At 43.2% G+C, this 18,141-nt stretch overlaps 4 protein-coding genes across 10 annotated transcripts; 2 read left to right on the top strand and 2 right to left on the bottom strand.

The window, feature by feature from the left end:
* Positions 1-1,150: 1,150 nt before the first annotated feature.
* LOC129597531 (kelch-like protein 18) lies at positions 1,151-6,624 on the bottom strand. The gene is made up of 6 exons (XM_055495127.1): positions 6,139-6,624; positions 3,378-3,785; positions 2,768-2,923; positions 2,439-2,635; positions 1,533-1,691; positions 1,151-1,466 (listed from the first exon to the last, which is right to left on the bottom strand). The coding sequence occupies exons 1-6, from the start codon at positions 6,481-6,483 to the stop codon at positions 1,355-1,357; spliced, it is 1,377 nt and encodes a 458-aa protein (XP_055351102.1). The 5' UTR covers positions 6,484-6,624; the 3' UTR covers positions 1,151-1,354.
* Positions 6,625-6,703: 79 nt separating this feature from the next.
* On the top strand, positions 6,704-10,213 carry LOC129597524 (golgin subfamily A member 6-like protein 22). 6 transcript variants are annotated; one of them, XM_055495116.1, is made up of 10 exons: positions 6,704-6,965; positions 7,139-7,191; positions 7,430-7,555; positions 7,628-8,104; positions 8,410-8,607; positions 8,673-8,750; positions 8,814-8,954; positions 9,010-9,162; positions 9,671-9,903; positions 9,971-10,213. In XM_055495116.1, the coding sequence occupies exons 3-10, from the start codon at positions 7,466-7,468 to the stop codon at positions 10,011-10,013; spliced, it is 1,413 nt and encodes a 470-aa protein (XP_055351091.1). In that variant the 5' UTR covers positions 6,704-6,965; positions 7,139-7,191; positions 7,430-7,465; the 3' UTR covers positions 10,014-10,213. The 6 variants fall into 6 exon arrangements, with proteins under 6 accessions (XP_055351091.1, XP_055351088.1, XP_055351089.1 ...); XM_055495113.1 differs by having other exon boundaries at positions 6,704-7,013; XM_055495114.1 differs by having other exon boundaries at positions 6,704-7,013; positions 7,139-7,205.
* A 296-nt stretch (positions 10,214-10,509) lies between these two features.
* Positions 10,510-13,398, top strand: LOC129597533 (golgin subfamily A member 6-like protein 24). Its single transcript, XM_055495131.1, has 9 exons — positions 10,510-10,856; positions 10,925-10,981; positions 11,051-11,218; positions 11,325-11,549; positions 11,884-12,168; positions 12,244-12,553; positions 12,614-12,679; positions 12,774-12,964; positions 13,064-13,398. The coding sequence occupies exons 1-9, from the start codon at positions 10,647-10,649 to the stop codon at positions 13,250-13,252; spliced, it is 1,701 nt and encodes a 566-aa protein (XP_055351106.1). The 5' UTR covers positions 10,510-10,646; the 3' UTR covers positions 13,253-13,398.
* LOC129597532 (uncharacterized) lies at positions 13,325-18,118 on the bottom strand. 2 transcript variants are annotated; one of them, XM_055495128.1, is made up of 13 exons: positions 17,997-18,118; positions 17,532-17,558; positions 16,909-17,397; positions 16,723-16,777; positions 16,460-16,662; positions 16,277-16,387; positions 15,887-16,011; positions 15,696-15,816; positions 15,431-15,634; positions 14,991-15,135; positions 14,618-14,925; positions 13,813-14,080; positions 13,325-13,746 (listed from the first exon to the last, which is right to left on the bottom strand). In XM_055495128.1, exons 3-13 carry the CDS (start codon positions 17,107-17,109, stop codon positions 13,586-13,588), a joined length of 1,902 nt encoding a protein of 633 aa, XP_055351103.1. In that variant the 5' UTR covers positions 17,110-17,397; positions 17,532-17,558; positions 17,997-18,118; the 3' UTR covers positions 13,325-13,585. The 2 variants fall into 2 exon arrangements, with proteins under 2 accessions (XP_055351103.1, XP_055351105.1); XM_055495130.1 differs by lacking the exons at positions 17,532-17,558; positions 17,997-18,118 and having other exon boundaries at positions 13,326-13,746; positions 16,460-16,647; positions 16,909-17,355.
* Between the last annotated feature and the right edge of the window lie 23 nt (positions 18,119-18,141).

Below are 18,141 nucleotides of genomic sequence, written 5' to 3'. Positions count from 1 at the left end.
AGCACTGTCCTGCGGCACTGAATGTTTCCGAACATACAGGGTAGTAATGTTTTTGCAGACGAACACCATGCACAACTAATACGCTTGGGCAATGGCCGCACTGCATTACACATTCCGTGCGCCTTTCCACATACGCTACGTAGAAAACGTATGCAGAAAGACGAACGCAATGCGTAACTTTCAAGGAACGATTCCCATCCCGCACGAACAGAGCCGCATCGAGCGAGCCTTTTATTTATGCACGAAGAAAACAATAAATAAAAATGCGCCGGAATTTTGCAATTCAGCGGAATCTGCCATAGCTAACGATTTTCGATTATTGTTCAATTTTGCTGTAAAAATAAACCATAATCGTACATATTTTTTTCTCATATGAGTTCTCTGCTCGCCCACACCGCAACTTATCCATATTCAAGAAGTGTTACCACTGCAGCGTTTGGATTTTTGTTTATGTATACATACTGTATAGAAGTTCCGGATGTCGCAGTTGCGCTTCCGACTGTTCAAATCAAGTTAGTCTGGTCTAAAACTCTAAGCAAACTAGAGCTGTCATTAGGCATGCTTCGATTGAACCCGTTATGTGTTCACTCTGAAACCCTAATAAATCACAATGATCAGTTGACGGATTCAATCAAAGTACTTCAAAAGTGTGAGCGGATAGCGTGCAGGGCTCAGTATAATGAGCAGGAAATATTGCTTCGACCACAGTTTTTGGCTCGAAAAAACTTGTAGAAGCATTAGGCTGCTTTCGTGAAGCATTAGGCTTCATCGAGAAAGCGAAAAAATTGGGGGGAGCAAAATTTACGGAGGACTTGTTTTGGCCCCCGGACGGATTGGTCGGCGTTGCGCCAAATCGTCCGCCGGACGTCTTGCTCGCTCTGGCGTTTTGGTCGGTTACACAGCGATAAATCCTTGTCCAACATATCTGCGTTAGGCACAGAATATTCGGCTTGCGTTTCTTTCCTTCGCTTTCTGTGTACAATATTGTTATACTTTTTCCTTTTATTCTTTCTTTCTCATTATGTGCGATCTGTCTGATTTTCAAACGTTCAGTTGTTGTGCTGTTTCGTTCTGATTTAGAATTTGACTAGAGCGTTAGCGCTTTACTTTTTTTCAGTCATATTACAGTATACGTCGAGCGCCTATGCTATAAATTCCGTACTAAAAGTCTGTAATTTTTACTTATGATACGCCATTTTATAACAAGACGCAGCCTGTTGGTTGGATCGAGTCTGTTAGTCAGGTCGCCATTCTGGTCATCATTCGATCAGTCATTTCCATGTACAAGTTAAGAAAAGTTAAACACGACAAAGATTAACAAATTAAAAACAAGGGTGGAGAAAAACCACCGCGATTATCGACTACGTGCGCACGGCTCACAGGATTTGACTGCCTTAAAGGGCGTCGGGAATTCGGCCGCGGGTCCGCACGGTGGATTGCCGGTTTTACATGGCGGTGGTTGCATCCTATATTTAATAACAAAACAACCGTTTGATTTCCATACAAGCTTAGCCAATCACAACGGTGTTTACTTGGGTGCGCATTGTCCGCGCTTCGGGTACACACGGTCGCTGGCGGGACAGGATGGTTCGCCGGGGCGTGGCGACCGGCACAGCGGACCGCTCATCAATCGGCTGGCCGGAATGCTGTAGTCCTTCCAATTGTGCTTGTGCTCCTGGCACGTCTTGAACCTAAGTGAAAGAAACAAGGATTACAAGCCTGTCCGGTAATTTCCTACGTAAAGGTACAGAGAGCGCGAAGTTTGCGCTTATAGCGATGTGGCGTCACTTCACTACGTTCTTGAAATTTCGTAAATGCGCACAGCAGCTAGGTTGTCGCTTCCTGCACCAACCATTTTCTAGCCACCTTCCGCCATGTAGTTACTAATATTCTCATTAAATTATCTGGCGTGCACCAAGCCACCAGCCAGCGAAATGCATAGTACGTGCTTAGTCAGCATGGCCTGGCGCGCTGTAGTACTTGTATGGAGTTTGGCGTAACACGCACATTTGTATATTCCGCTGTATGGATTCGTCAGAAATTACCGGACAAGCTTCCGGTAATTTCTAACGAAACTGTTTAGCGCTTTTAGCATTAGACTTCGTAAAAACCTAGCCTTTCATTGATACACTTTGCAAAATGCATTTTTCAAGGCTCCTGATAGAAATGAATGTTTGACGATTTTTAAGGAATTTTCAGAACAGCAACTAATTTTATTAATAAGCACTGTAGTAAGCCGAGGATCTGAGTTTACTGCATCTAATATAATCTTTTTATGGCCAATTAATATATATTTTATATTCTCGGTGTTTAAAATACCGGCTAATAAAATATGGCTTAATCGTTTAAAATGCACGAAAATTCAAGCAGCGATAGCAGTATATTACTATCTGTATATGCCAGTTGGCCACGAAACTACCGGATACGAAGCTACTTACCATTGTGCATCGGTGATGAGCTGCTTAACATCCTTGCTGCTGATGAGCATCTTATCCATCTCCACAGCCTGCACCAACTCATCCTGCGTCATGTACACCCAGCGGACCAGCTTCATGAGATCGTTGAAATACGTGGTGCGCTGGCAGCGATCATGGTTGATCCAGCGCAGCGCGGCTTTAAACACATCCATTTCTGTCTGAAAGATCCCAGTTTTTTAAGAGTTTACCAAAACAAAATTTAATTTAATAAATATTGGAAGGAATTTGGAGAGCAATCATGTGTAAATAAATACAGTACATCCAAAAAGAGAAAGATGACATGAACGTACGTTAACGCGGATGTCGTCGTTACACAGGAGGCGGTACACCCGCTGGAAGGGCCAATCCAGGAAGCTGCAGGCTTGGACCTGGTTGTAGAATTTCTCCACCCAGTGACGATAGACGAATCGGACCAGCGGCTCGCTTTTGACGGCTTGTTCGGCAATCTAAGTTATAATTAATCGTTATTATAATAAGCGCAACAGCATATTCAGCAAACTTTATGGTAAGCTTTGTCAAATGGTTCTTAATTTCGCAGCTTATATTTATTTCTCAACACATATTTACTGAAATAAAATTACTGAGTTTAAAGGTTTCTGTTGAATGGACAAACGCATCAACTAATTAATCGCAATAGAGTAAATAAATGAACATAATCCGATCGAAAAATTTATTAAGTAAATAAAGAAATTCAAAAACGCCATTCTAATAAGCCATCTTTTAATTTGTTCAACCTTAAAACTCTTGAAAAACAAACAGTAAATGCGCAAATAAGCCGACCTTTTGAAATATTTCAGTCAGAAAATAAACTTAACTTCGAGGAAACTGTTTAATTTAATGAAGTTATAATAATTTAACATGCATTTCATCTACTTTCAAAACTACTGCATCTGTTTGTACCTCTAACATAATGGCCAGATTCTCATCCGCCATCAGATGGGTCATCAGCCGTTGGCAGGCGTGTATAATCGTCGGCATTTTCAGGTAAGTAGCCGCTTGGAACACCGGATAAAAGTTGAAGTAGTTCAGCCGGCAGCGCGCCGTGTACATGTAGTCGACAATCTGGCATACGGCCGGCGCCTCCAGACAGTTATCCAGCCGAATCTCGATCAGCTGTTTGTGGCTGCCGCAGCCCGGCGCCTGATTGGCCTCGTTGTGGATGTAGTTGCTCATCCATTCCGATGAGGCGCACAGGACGTAGCGGTGGGCTAGCGCCTCGCCGTTGCCGGTTTTCAAGGAGGCATCGTGGAAGTGGTTGCGTTTGTGGAAATCCTGGACCACTTTGCCCACGCTCCATAATATCTCGTCCTACAAATTATTCAGAACAAAATTACTCGACACCGTATTATCGAAACCTGCTGCAACAAAACCAAATTTAAATACTGTATGTTCAAATTGTACCGTGCAGTAACAGATAACGAAACATACGTATTTTGTGGAATTTTTAAAGGAAATTATTAGTCACAAATACAGTATACATATATGTACGTTTTAGTACTTTATTACCACCAAAAATAAGATGTGATACGCCAACCCAGATTTACCGTACAGCATAAACAAAAATTATTTCCTTAATCTGAGAGCCCATATTTCATAACCCAAGCAAACTGTCTTGGGTTTTCTTGGAATTTCAAACAGAGAAAACAAATCATTTCGACAAACCTAAGAATCTCCATACTTTCCAAAAGTACAGCAGTCAGAACATGGTTGAAAATTGAAATTATGTATTGCAATTACCTGTTGCTCTTTTCGTAATGGAAGATACCGTATAAACCGAAATAGCCTTTCATACTAGATTTAGATGTACACTACCGAATACACTATGTACTACCATTTTCGCGACCAACCCGATCAAAATGAAAGTTCCGTTACCCATTGTATTCGCAATAATAAAATTTCATGACAAACTATCCTTAAATCAACTTAACCCTCCAGCGGGCGGTATCGGACGGAGTGCGAGTTTCCTTTTGAAAATCGGGTCACCCCCTCACCTAACGGGCCCCCTGATTTTGATAGTGTCAGCTAGCTCGGTCACCTATTAATTTAACGGGCCCCGCACACTGAACAATACCGGTAGCTCGGTCACTCGTTCACTAGCGGCTCTTTGCATATTCCGGTCACCCGCTCACCTAAGAGCCACTTCCACTTGACTGTACCGGAAGCTCGGTTATCCGCTCACCGAACGGGCTCCGTGCACTGAACAGTACTGGTATCCCGGTCACTCGCTCACCTAGTGGGCCCGTACACTGGGCAGTATTGGCAGCTCGGTCACTCGTTCAGCTAGCGGGCTCTTTGCACTGTGCAGTACCGGTATCCCGGCACTTGGCGACCTAACGGACCCCGTACATTGGGCAGTAACGGTAGGCGGTAGCTAGATCACCCGCTCACCTAACGGGCTCCCCGCAGTGACCAATACTGGCAGCTCGATCACTCGCTCACTTAACTGGCCCGTACACTGCACAATACCGGTACCTTGGTCACTCGCTCACCAAGCGGGATCTTTGAAATGGACAGTACCGATATCCCGGTCACCCGTTTACCTAACAGGCACCGTACATTGGGCAGTGTCGGCAGCTCGGACAGCCGATCACCCAACGGGCTCTGTAATTTCGATAGTGTGAGATAGCTCAGTCACTCGTTAATCTATTGGGCGCCGTTCACTGGACAGTACCGTTAGCTCGGTCACCTGCTCACCTAACGGGCCCCTTAATTTTAATAGTGGCATATAGCTCGGTCACTCGTTAATCTAACGGACCCCGTACTGGGCGGTACCGAGAGGTCAGTCACCCGTTTGCCTAACGGGCTCCGTGCACTGAACAGTACCGGCAGCTCAGACAATCCTTCACCTCACGGGCTCTGTGCAATGGACAGTACCGGCAGCTCGGTCACTCATTCACGACATTATTGTTAAAAGTAGAACGAGTATGTGGTATGTACCATGCCATCAAACAAACAGATGCATCCTTTCGAGCAGCTAACGCTAAGCACACGACCACAAACGGTTTTCACACCAGTGTATACAAATCTTCTGGCTACAGAATGTCATAAACCGAAACAAAAATGTGTTTGGGAGTGCGCGAAAGTGTCAGTTTTCGTGCATGTACACGAATTTGGTACCACGTGGCATGTACCGACCCACTTCCCTTAAATATGTATATGTTACACCAATAATTTTATTCATTTTTTATAGTATTATAACTTCATTGCAAAATGTGAATAAGGTCACTTTATAAAATTAATGGTAGCAAAAAACCTGGAGCAAATAATAATAAGCTCGCGAGCAGGAAAAGTGTATTCAACTCCTAAGAAGAAGATCGTGATAAACATTCGAATAAAAAGAGCAGGAACAACAACAAAATCGAATGTATCGTGTATTTATCATGTACGTAACGAACCGGATAAATGTGGTCGAGGATCTTAAGAAAAACTGATAATACAATAGCTGAATTATCAGAAACGCAAGCGCTACAAGATATCGTCTTTCATTTCGTCAATTTAATTTTTAAGGTTTTTAAAAATACATTGACTTTCAAAGCAGAGCAACGAAAGTCCACGGACTATCGTGCTTTTACACTGTAAACTGATTCAGAAATACGAAATTCAAATTTTATAATACTCGTCTTGACTCATAGTAGTGAAAATGTCTAATTCGTCGAATTACCTGTGACCTGGTAATGCAGACATAGGCACTATCGATTTCATTGGGATCGATACGCTCCGGGATTTCCACGCTCATCGACAGTCCCTCGCGCACATTCTTGGCCTTACACCCGGCCAATTTATCCGGTTTGAAGTCCGTCTTATTACAGGACGGCGGTTTGGTCTTATTGGGATTGGGGCAGGAGGCCTTGGGCTTGGGCTCCGGCGGACTCTCATCCAGCGGTTTGATATTGCACACCGTGGCGCTGACTTGTTTGAGGGTGACGCGACTGCAGGGTACTTGGCCCAGCGGCGTGCTGGGCGTCCGCGCGGCACACGCCGACATGGCGTCGCCGCCGCACGACATCCGAGACGAAATGATGGGCGGGGTTTAAGGAAAGTGAGGGGATAGCATGTAACAGCGGGAAAAAATTAGCCGAATTACACCAGACAGTATGACTTAGCACAGGAACATATAGGGCGTACTGTGTCCTTGTGCACGCTGTGTTTGTTTACGGTTTGATTAATGGCGAGTCATCGTTTACCGTAGCAACAGTGTGCCTTGTCTAAAAGGCCAACAACGCAGCTATACGGAATTACACATTAAGTACTGTACAACATTATAATGGGGCTTCCAGCAAAGTTCTGATTATACGATAAAATTAATCTAAAAAATATTGTGTCAACGCATCTTTAACTCATCGTTCCCGATTTTCGAGTTTTTTTGTATGCAAGATCTTCTCTAATTAGTGTGCGAAATGCAGATCGGACGTGATTCTTATTTATTTCCGCATCATAAATAAATATGGAAATCATCTCAGCAGCGCGTCGATTTTGCGCATGATATAAGTGCGTATTATTATCTGAGCAGCAAGTTTTGTTTCCGTTTTTGGAATGGTGGGTTATCGATCTGTCTTGTGCTGCGTTCCACAACATTAAACCGTAAAATTGAAGGAATATAAATCTGGAGTGTTTATTATTTGATTATGCTGGACTTGGAGTGTTGGGTGTTTTCTTTTTAGAACAAACAGTTTCTAGAACGTGTGGGCAGAAGAGCTGTTATAATAACTGCACGGTATCTGAGAAAAGGTCACCATGTAGCTTTGTTTTCTTTATTAGACGCTAAGCATTGTTTTACTGTGCCAGAATCTTTACAAATCCCTGTGCTTCGCGTTTTGCAAGTTATTCTGCGTAAAATTATTTATATTATTAATTTTATTATTTATTATTAAATTATTATTACTTTTTGAAAATTATTTCCTTCACACGTCAGGCCTAAAAAATCTGATAATGTTGTTTGCTTTTATGGATAGAAGCACCTCCGTCGACATTGGCTAATGGGCCTGTAAATGCCGAAGCCTAAGAAAGGAAAAGCCGCCAAGCTCCCGCCGTGGGTGCGGCTGTGGCGACGAAATGCCGCGGCCCAGACATTTCTGGAGGTACCTGCTTTAAACAAGTGTCTGTACAAGATTTTTGCTAAGACACTTTAATAACCGCCGTCCGTTCTGCAGGATACCGCCAACTTCGAGTGGAAGCAGGCCGCCCGCGCTTTCAATCAGGTCCTCATCCAGCACCGGCCCCATCTGCGCCGGGTACGCCGCCGCGAGCTCCAGGAAGAAATCCGCCAGGAAGCGCAGCGGATCCAGCAGCAGATCGCCCACCGCGATGACACCCTGGAGTTCCTGATGGATGACATGCGGGAAGCGTTTGAGCAGGAGGAACTGCTCAGTCAGCGGCACACGGCGGCGCTGCAGCGGCTGACGGAGATTCATGGGGATCTGAAGAGGTTTCTCGAAGAAGAGTATTATGGGAACTTGCGCACGCTTATGGCGGAATTGTGTGCCAAGACGAATATGTTGGCCGAACAGAACGACAACGAGATGAAGAAGATCGATCTGATGTTGAAGGTCATGGATGAGGAATGGGGCGAGGAGGAAACGGAGCGGCGGACCAAGTTCTTGACTGCTGTTGACGAGATTAGAAACCGGGTAACGTACAACCGTAATTATGAAAATTTAAGTATATTAATATTTGAAAATAATGCTTACAAAAGCGGGTAATATAATTAAGACTTTTCAAAATTACATCCGGCATTATTGCTGAAGAGCGCTTAATGATGGAGTTTATCGGAATGCTCATTCCTGGAGCAGTGGGCGTGGCTCAACAGCAAACCGAAACTTTGGGTTGATAACAAACACGCTTTTATTTACATGTATTTATGTATAAATCTTATTTTCAGGGTTTTTAAAGATTTTGCAATGTCAGTCTTAATTTGCATCATTTTCGTGTACAGATAATGGAGGAGAAACAGATGCTACGCATTACCATGGAGCACACGATCTCCGACCTATATCAGCAGATGGAAGACGAGTACACCAAGTACAAGAATAAAACCGAGGAGAAGCTGATACGTTACCAAGAACTGCGTGCCAAAGACGAGACCAACTCCAAGGAGGTCAAATACCAAATCACCAGGATCAACATGCTCTCGGTAAGACGCACATTTTTCGCTGAGCAGTGGATCTGTCAAGCGACAACTTGGAAATCGTGTTGCAGAAAATGGTAGCAACGAAAAAAGCGAAATTCTCCGCGTACCAAGAGAAATCCGACATCAAAATGCAATACTGGGACGAAGTATGCACAAAATACAATCGTAGCAAGTGAACCATAATAATGTTGCTACAGTGTGGTTGATAGTTGAAAAACCGGCTGAAAGCGGCCACGGGAGTCGTGAAGCACCGCATCCGCCACGGCAACGACCGCTTCCTCAACGAGTACAAGGATATGACGGCGCAATTCCAGGCCGTTCATGATCAGCTGCTCAAGCTGGAAAAGACGGTTTGTAATGCAAAATTCTTTAAGAAATGTGACCGTTAACTGGGTGCTTTGGCAGGGTGTACGACTGGTGCGGCACGCGCTGGCCGCTCACAGGATGCAGCATCCCGATGATAAACTGTACGCGTCGGTAGAGAAGCGTATGGACGATTTAGATAAGGAAAAACCGAAGAATGATGCAGCGAAAGCGCCGCAGTTAGACGTTAACAAGGTAAGAATTAAAATTATGTATTCAAGTTTAAGCATGTTAAGTTTAAGCGCTTTTGAAATGATTTTAAATGTAACTTGATTTACCTGAAATGAAAACACTTATACTGTACATGCTAAATAAAATAATGATTTTCGAACAGCTTCATTTTCAAACACGCACTTAAAAAATAACTAAAATAGCTACGTTTCCATTATATTTTGAAACAGTTTGTGAACTGTGTATCAGTTTGAATGTCTAAGCTTTCGCTTTATGTGCTTCCCGGTTATTCTTCAGTAAAAATTTGCTGTAGCTGCACAGAAACAGAAACGGCGCTTTTTTACGTGCATTGTTAATTTTTGCAAACGCGAACGTTTTGGTGTATTCTGAACTGATTCCGATTTGGCTTTGGAGTTTTAAGTCTTGATAATTATCTTCACCTTTGAGCGAAGTAAATCTGTAAACTACCTGGTTTCCGTTGAGGAAATTTGTTAATTTTCAGTCGATCAACATTATTGTGTTAATTTTGCAGAATATTGAGGAGATCTTCATGCTGGAGCCGTTTATCATGAACACCGCCCATATGGAAGTCAAGAACATTGTCCGGCGTCATGAAAACCGTCAGCTGAAAGCGCACAACCAACGTCTAGAGAAGTTGGTTAACGAGTACGTGCGAGCCAAGACCATCGACGACACGAGCCTGGCCAATAAGTACGACAACCCTCTGCTGAGCATCAAGGGACCGACCTATGTCGTGGTTGACCGGTACGAATACAAACTCTAAACTAAATTAACTGAAATTGCGATTTCATCATTTTTCCTTCGATTGCAGTCCGGAAACATTCCGCTTGAGCCCGAAACCGATGGGAAGGTGATAGGAAAAATTTGACATCTCAATTCTATCCGCATCTCAAATACAATTTTGTTTTTTTTGAGTCTGTAATTAATGTCACATTTTACGGATTTTGAGTTGAGTGATGAACCGGCCTTGTTGCTGCTCTGCCTTTGAGTGCCAACCGTTTTTAAGTTTTCCATTATTATGCGTGCACCGCGAAATCGGCATGAAAAATGGAAACCGTGGACAATAAAATTTAATGTTAGTACTAATTACTCACCTTTCGTAACGAACATAGGAAAAAAAGTTATTAACACAACATTACATTGCCTTAGATGACAAATTTTTGGCTGCTTCCGGGATTTCCAACTGCAGAAATAAACTCTAGTGCTGCACGCTAAGAAAGGCGAAGAGAAAATTGGGATTTCAGAAAGTGTATCATGTTATTTAAAGTACAGACTCTGTACTCGTACAGATACAGTATTATAGACCTAGGCAACGTACTGTGCCACATACAATCTACAGCAGACTGCGAACATGTTGATCATAATGACCAAAACATTCGCCAAAAGTTTGGAAACATTTTGTGTATTGTAGTGGTAGTCGTCTGAAATAGTTTTTAGTTGGTGTGTACATTTTAAAAGAACAATTTACTTTGCGAGCCAAAGCCATCATGTGCCAGTCTGGCCAGCAACGATCTTTTTTGAGTAGTTCTTATGCCCAACCTCGTTTTTCCAGCACGAGCTCCCCTCGGGAATCTTGTCGCGTCCAGCGAACCATCGAGCAAGAAATCCAGACGATTATTGATAACGCGCAAGCAGACATCCAGCGCATCGAATCGTTGGAGAATGATCCGGACCGACGACTGTCGCGCAGCATGGAGGTACGTAACGTACTTTTGACGTGCGCTGGCGACGAGGTTCTCCGTCTAAATGTTTAGTACGCTTTTAGATCTCGCTGCAACTGTGGACAAAACTGACCGCGATTCGCGATAAATACAAAAGCGAGGTTTGGAACTTTAGACGAAAGTTCTCTGAAGTATTTTTCCGGTTGCGTTGGATTTATTTTGTTTTACAGCTCAAACAGAAGCAGGACGAAAGGATGACCTTTGAGAACGATGCGCGCTTGCAGACTGAGCAGACGGCAAAATCCGTGGCCGATTTGGCAGCTCAGATCGCCAGCACCAACGAGGAAACGTTAAAAATCGAAAAGGAACTGGAAAGTGCGCAATGCTACCGGAAAAAGGTAATTGCTGTTTCTGTTTCAAATTTGTATCGTTACACTGCGTAAATTTGTAACTTACGAATGTGGCGAATTTTGCGATTTACAGTTGGCAAAATTGTAATTCAAGATCGATGACGACACCAAGGCTATGGAAGAGCAGATTAAGAAGTTGGTGGACGAAGGTGCTGATGCGCAGTGGCAGTTAAAGAAGATTACTGCGGATGTAGAAGAAGCGCAGAGGGCGCTGTGCGAAGCAGTATCTGGACGCAAAGAGCGACAGAAGCGTCTGACGTGGGAAGCCGCGTGCGCCGAAGCAGTATTTCAAGAAGAAGTCGATAAGAAGAAATCTGAGGTGAAAATTGTTAAATTGTTTAATAAATTTAGAGATAAAACTATCCATAATTATTAATTACTAATAAGCACCGATTAAAATAATGTCAGCGAGTAATTTTTAAATTATAGTCTTTTATATCATATTTTATTTGTCGACCATTAATCAATAATTTAAAATCAAGTAAATAAACGAAAACTTACTAAAGTATCAGTCGATCGCAATGTAAAAGTTAGAAATGGTAAGTTGAAGAAGCTGAGCTCATTCTTATACAATTTGACATTTAAAATATTTATTAGCGTCGTTGCTTCGGTATACTTTCGAAATGCTAAAGATGTCTTCGTAAATTGTGCAGATTGCGGCGACCGAAAACGAGAATCGGTTATTGGAGAAACAACTGTCACAATCCGATGAGTGCAATGCAGTGCAACAAGACATCGCCGCCGCTAAATCCGAGCTGAGGAAATTACGCAACGAAAACGACATTATCGCAGCCGAGATCGAGGATATTCAGGTCAACAATGAAAAACTCCGTAAAGCGTCGGCTGAAGCGCTTAGGGAAAAAGAGAAACTCGTTCAGGAAAAGGAGGCGTTTAAAGAGCAGGAAGAAAGAAAAATGGCCAAAGAGAGAAAAAACCAAGTAAAGCCAATTATACCGGTTTATACGGACAAGTGACCTTTTAATGAAATTAATCACTGTCGTGATTTTGTATAGGAAAATAAGCTGCAGCAACAAGAGAATGCAATAGCCGAAATCCGCAAACAACAGCAGAACAACCGTATGCGCGCACAGGAAATGGAGAGCGATGCGAAGCTGTTAGAAAACGAAATCGAGCAGATTAAAAAGCGCTGTCGAGAAAGCGAGCAACGATTGAATGAGGCAAGTGCGGAACTGCAACGGTCAAAGCAGACGGAAAATGTTGAAAGAGAATTTCAGCGCGAACTCTGTCAACTGGAGAACAAAACGAACCAAGACCTGCGAGATATCCGCAATAAAGTGCAAACGCTAAACAAGCAAAAAACCGGTACGGATTTATCAGCATTTTGAAAGTTCGGTTCGTTAAAGGTTTTTAATTTTGAATCAGACACTATGGAAATGATCCGTCGTGTGTGTGAGGAAATTGCAAAAATGCGGGAGATGATACAAGAAGGTAGTTGTGACCTTTCATTCCTTTCAAGCTAAACAATGGTCTGCTAACATTAAGAAACGAGAATAAATTTGAGATTAACTTTGCGGTTCTTTAGCGGAGAAAATGTGCGCACCGACGTTTCGCCGTTTGCGCGATTTGACCACCGAATACGAAACACTGAAAGGTCGCAATGATCGCGCAAGCAACACCATCGCGTTTTACGACAAAATCCGGGCATCGGAGAATCAGTATGTCGCACTGAAATCGGTCTTGTCCACCGCTAATGCCCGTCGCGATTTCTGCAAGGTTTGACCTTTTCCGACAAATTCCAGTATTTACTGAATGATCTGAGTACGTACTGTTACGAATAGCGCAAATTTTAATTAACCGGGTTATTTATTGCAGCACAAGGCGTACGCGGATAATGTGGTGCGGGCGGCTACAGTGAACAACCTGGACCAGCCATGTTCCTCGAGAAAGAGCCAAGCGGAAACATCAAAACCGTTTTCTTGTCTGAACACTAATCTCAATCGAAACACTATTGCCCGCAGCAGCAGATTGGATGCTCCCGAGTATAAATGCAACGTTCGATAATCACCGTATAAAAAATCCTCTGCACAAAGGTTGCTGTTGTTGACGAAATTCATTTCCTTGATGTGGTAAAAGTATCAGTAAGGCAAAGCTATCGTTTATGTGGCATCAGAAAACTATATACATGATTATTAATTATTGCTCATTCATCGGCGTTTCTAATACATAAAAATATACGAAAATATCATCAGGAGAGTTAAATATTATTATTACGAAAACTCGTACGCAGGATGCGAAAACCTAGGCAAATATGCAAAAAAGAACTATTCTCCCTTTTACCGTGCAACAGAACCATACGAAGTACAGGATTTCTTACCGAGTCAGAACAACATTTTCTTATTTAACGGTCTTAGTTATCGCAGCATCCTCTGCCGTATCAACTCGAGTTTGGCCAGCATCCGGTGGGTACATCAATAGGTCGTTCGGGCGTTCGTCGTGGTGAATCTTCACCCGGAAGTTGATTGTGGCGGGAACCAACTTGATTTCCGGTGGCTCAACTGCAGCACACATCGAAATTGCTTTTCATTATTCGGAAGCAAATTTGTATAGTTCTGTTATGGTACCTGGTGCATTTTTTCCTTTGCCTTTCGCTCCTTTGGTGTCGTTAGGTTTGCCTTTCTTACTCCCTGCAGCGGGCGATGGTGCTGCATCCGGCGGCGGCGGTACAATCGTTGGAACCATAAAATCCCAGCGGAACTTGGCTTCCCGGTCACCATGCAGCAAGGGCAAGGTGGGTACCACGCAGGTCGTCAGTTCGGCCGATTCCACAATCTCGCTGGATAACGGCACATCCCAGAGATCTGGCTTCTGACCTTTAGTTAGCCGTAACGCCTACATAAAAATTCATTTCGTCATCAGTTTCGGGTACTGTACCGGCCCGATCAAGTGGCGCCACAGATAATGTGTACTTCTGCGGGAAAACCGCACACATACAGCGTTTGTATCGCTCTTGCGCTGGCATACACGAGCAGTGAAACACTTTGCAGCGCTGATTTTCCCTGCAAAAACTCTGTGGTGCCACTTGATCGAGCCGCTGCAGCATTAAACGGCTACCGCAGTTCACGTAAAAAATCAGTTCCCGCCGACCGTCAAAGAAATACATACAATATAATAATTTTTTTGATATGTAGTACATCTGTAAGCCGATTAAAGTTTTCATGGTAAAAGTTGAACTTTTTAAACGAATTGCTTGGATTACTACGATTGCTACGAGCGTGCTTTTTAAGTTTTGAGATAAAATTTAACTGAACTTTACCACATATTTGCTGGCTTTCTTAAGCTTTCTAAGGTTTTGAAGGTTTTTAGGTTTCTTAGCAGTGATTTAATGTGTCAGCGACACCAGTAACAGTCCAGAATTCTAAACAATACCTTGCTGGTTTTGGTCTTCTTGCCACCGGCCGCCGGCTTCGGGGTAAACACCGCTTTCTTCTGGAATAGCGTGACCTTCATTCCGCGCCGAATGTACTCATAAATGCCGTTGACATCCGCGTTAAACAGCAGCGGAACCGGCACGGCAATGGTCAGCGGGTCAGCCCACGCCCAATCCAAACTATCGCTCGCAACTTTTTCGATACCCGGGATACCGTCGTACAGCGGATCGGTGGGTTCAGGCACCGGCGCCACCGGAACAGGTAGTGCTGGAGATTTGGGATTCTTCTTGGATTTTGCTTCTTTCTCTACAGTAAAACAAACATCGATAAGCGTTCACCGGGCGAATGTATAAAGGCAGTTAAAAGGTCACCTTTTTTGGCTTTCTCTTCGGCTTTGAGTTGCTCGGGTGTCGGTGGTGGGGGTGGCGGTTTGTTGGTGAGAAGTTTACCGGGAAACAGGACTTGCACGGTGTGCACCCATTTTGTTAACGGGTACGCTTCTTGCTCGAACGGCGCCTGTAATTTAAAGCAGCGCCGCTATTTGTTGGAAAACCAGCTGATCACAACTGAGCTTCTGCGGTACACTTTGCTCAACAGCGAATCATTTTAACCGAAGAAACAGAACAGCGGGTTACCCTCACACTTGCTGATTTGCTGATATTATAAAGATTCGAAGATTAACTTTTTTACGCAGTTAAAACTTTCGTCTAACCTTTGCATATTATAAACTAGAGAACAAGTATGAAATACGAAAGCAGTTTTCTCTAAGCACGAATATATAATACAATAAATATCTTGTCCGAAATTGTACCTTGTAATCTGTAGGTTGCGGAAGGCCTTTGATATCATCAATAATCAACAGAATCACGCTCTGCTTGTTAGCTTCCATGGGTTTGAAAGATTCGTAGGAAACCGATAAGTGCTCTTCGCGGGCGGCAGGAGTAATGTAGTCGCCATCGAGTGCGACGAGTCGTGGAATGGACGCCACCAGTGACATTTTGTACGTTCGGAAAAACTGCGCGCAAACAGGGAAAAGTTTAGGCGATTATGGTTTTAGCAGCTGCCAAAATGCTAACCGAACATGCATTTCCGGCAGCGTGGAGATTTTTCAGAGTGGTCAACGGAGCTAGCGCCTCCAGGACGCTTTGATCCGACACAATCTGATTGGCGGAAATGTCCAACGATGTCAGCTGGCTTCTGCAACAAAAACACCAGGACTGCAGTTTTACCGGAAGGGCAGCGGCGAAACCGAAGATCAAAGTTTTACAGATCCGCTTTATGAAGAACGCCTGTCAAGTCCGCAATGTTGTTGAATGCGATGCCGATGTGCTGAAGGTTGGGAGGCGGCGTGCCGGTGATTTGTTTCACGCAGTTCCCATACAACTCCAGATGCTGCACGACAGAAATAAAATTTTATTTCACCATTGCGCTATTTTTTCTAAAATCATGATGAATTTTTTCTATGAGCGCTTATCTTTCTAAAATCAGCGCTTATTTATGATTAGTGGTAAAGCTGTGGTTCTTATTTCTATCAATATCTAGGTATTTAATGTTTGTTGAAAATTAATAAAAAATAATTACCGATCCGTTCAAAAAAGTGGGCAAGTGCGAAGCGATTTTGATGACAGCAATCACAGCATTACGGGAAAACTAGTACCTGCACAGATGATCCCAGATTGTGGAGATCCACAGATTCGATACGGTTATTGGGCAGCGACAGCACTTGTAGATTGCGTAGTATCATCAACTGCGCATCGATTGTGGTAATCTACGACTAACGAGAACCACGTAATGGTGTCACAACTTGAGAAGCATCCGGAACTTTATCTTGCTACATTACCTCTTTCCCGCAGAACATCAGGTTCGTGAACTGCTGAAAGATGGCCGACAGGCGCGGTTGCCGTATGGCTCTGAGCAAACGCCACTGGATGCCTTCCAGATCGTCCGTCCAACCGCACTCCACGTACCACGGCGAGCTCTTCCATTTGGTGAGGAAGGTTTTCTCGTCGCACTTTTCCCAATCGAAATCTGTCACAAATCGCTCTTGAAAATAAACGAACGGTTGAAGTAAAATCCAAAAACTGTCCGATAATTACAACGAACCATCAATGCGAGTCTTCTTCCTTTCGAAGCCTTTGGTGACCTTTGGTGTGTTGACCTAAACATACACGTGATCCTAAATTACCTGTACTTTTCAGTAAAATTTTTACTTTCTTTCGCAAATATTTATCGCTGTGAGAAAAATTAATTTAGCGGTAAGTTTAGAAATATAAAGATTTTCTTGAGTACCTGGGTTAATGCTTCTCGGTAGGGAAAACAATCCAAGCGCAGACCTTTAAATTTTTCATCGAACACTTGAAACACCGTTCGTTTCTCAGGAGTAACTGCGCGAAAATATTGTACAGTGTGGTCGCTTAAAGGAGGAAACGGTGGAAAATGCTCCGGGCCTGCGTGATACGGGATAGCATCGGATTCCACTGCTGTCGCCATTGCTAAAGTCGTGTGTTATGCGATCATTGCAATTTAGTTTTTGTTTGCTTGCCCAGCCACAAAGATAACAATTTGCACTATTTTAAGAGATATTCCAAAGAGCTGTATTTAATATTTATTACTATATTTTGAGCATTTGCAGGTTTCTTGTATCCGCAAAGTGCAGGCTTGCACTTTATGCACTGACACGTCGATTTCGCTTTCGATTGAGCGTCGTTGTTGTTTTTGCGTAAGTGCTTATACAGCATTGTTGTAGATCGAGCGTTGCTTTCCGGTTTCGCTCCGTCTCTAAGGCGACGAAGATTTTCATCAGCTGCTGCAGAGCGACGTATCGGTCGAAAACAAAGTGTAACGATTAACGCTACTGTGGCAAAGACATTCTGTAGTTTTTGCATGTTGCCGCAGTCCATTATTAATTTTACCAAATTTGTGATCCCATCACCAACAATCTGAAGAAAACCAAGCATTAAATGAAAATCAGTAAAAGAGAAAGAAAAAACAAACGATTAAAAAGAGAATTCTAAAATCTGTAGAGTGCAGTTCGATGTCTGAAAGGCATAAAATGCACGGAAATCACTACCACTTCTGACATAAGCTGCGTTTACAAGCCGCTGCGGATGATGAGCATGATAAAATGCAGCGAAAAATATAAATTTCTGGGTTACGCCAAAACGGACGTGGTGTAGTGGCCATCGTGCAAGCGTTAACAGCGCGCTCAATATGTTTAAGCTGTACGGGTACCTTTAGGTGCTAACTATCCGCAACGGCTTGAACAAAGGGATGTGCTTCACTTTGTTTTTGTGCTTATGCCGCTTCTCATACGAATTTTATTTTTTGTTAATCACTGTAATAATCCGTTTTGTATCTGAAACACCCAGTAATCACACCTGTCCAGAATGCGGGCGCAAAATCCAGGGGCACCTTAAACAACACAACAAACGCAAACGAGCTTGCAATCAGTTACTGTACTTTACGCACTGCAAAAGCGTCACGCTAAAACAGTAAAAGAAATCAGCCAGTAAAGAAATTTAC

Source organism: Paramacrobiotus metropolitanus, unplaced genomic scaffold (assembly GCF_019649055.1).
Source record: "Paramacrobiotus metropolitanus isolate TYO unplaced genomic scaffold, Prichtersi_v1.0 Parri_scaffold0000106, whole genome shotgun sequence".
In the NCBI taxonomy this organism is placed as follows: Eukaryota; Metazoa; Tardigrada; class Eutardigrada; order Parachela; family Macrobiotidae; genus Paramacrobiotus; species Paramacrobiotus metropolitanus.
This window is presented reverse-complemented; position numbering and strand designations above follow the sequence as displayed.

Coding starts and splice junctions, on each gene's coding strand:
- LOC129597531 (XM_055495127.1), bottom strand. CDS start 6,483: ATGTCGTGCGGCGGCGACGCCATGTCGGCGTGTGCCGCGCGGACGCCC. Junction 3,786..6,138: donor TCTGCATTACCAGGTCACAG/GTAATTCGACGA, acceptor AATAATTTGTAG/GACGAGATATTATGGAGCGT. Junction 2,636..2,767: donor ACGACGACATCCGCGTTAAC/GTACGTTCATGT, acceptor GGGATCTTTCAG/ACAGAAATGGATGTGTTTAA.
- LOC129597524 (XM_055495116.1), top strand. CDS start 7,466: ATGCCGAAGCCTAAGAAAGGAAAAGCCGCCAAGCTCCCGCCGTGGGTG. Junction 7,556..7,627: donor CGGCCCAGACATTTCTGGAG/GTACCTGCTTTA, acceptor TCCGTTCTGCAG/GATACCGCCAACTTCGAGTG. Junction 9,163..9,670: donor CGCAGTTAGACGTTAACAAG/GTAAGAATTAAA, acceptor TTAATTTTGCAG/AATATTGAGGAGATCTTCAT.
- LOC129597533 (XM_055495131.1), top strand. CDS start 10,647: ATGTGCCAGTCTGGCCAGCAACGATCTTTTTTGAGTAGTTCTTATGCC. Junction 11,550..11,883: donor TCGATAAGAAGAAATCTGAG/GTGAAAATTGTT, acceptor TAAATTGTGCAG/ATTGCGGCGACCGAAAACGA. Junction 12,680..12,773: donor GCGGGAGATGATACAAGAAG/GTAGTTGTGACC, acceptor GCGGTTCTTTAG/CGGAGAAAATGTGCGCACCG.
- LOC129597532 (XM_055495128.1), bottom strand. CDS start 17,109: ATGGCGACAGCAGTGGAATCCGATGCTATCCCGTATCACGCAGGCCCG. Junction 16,778..16,908: donor ACCGAGAAGCATTAACCCAG/GTACTCAAGAAA, acceptor GTGTATGTTTAG/GTCAACACACCAAAGGTCAC. Junction 15,635..15,695: donor CTGCCGGAAATGCATGTTCG/GTTAGCATTTTG, acceptor GTTTGCGCGCAG/TTTTTCCGAACGTACAAAAT.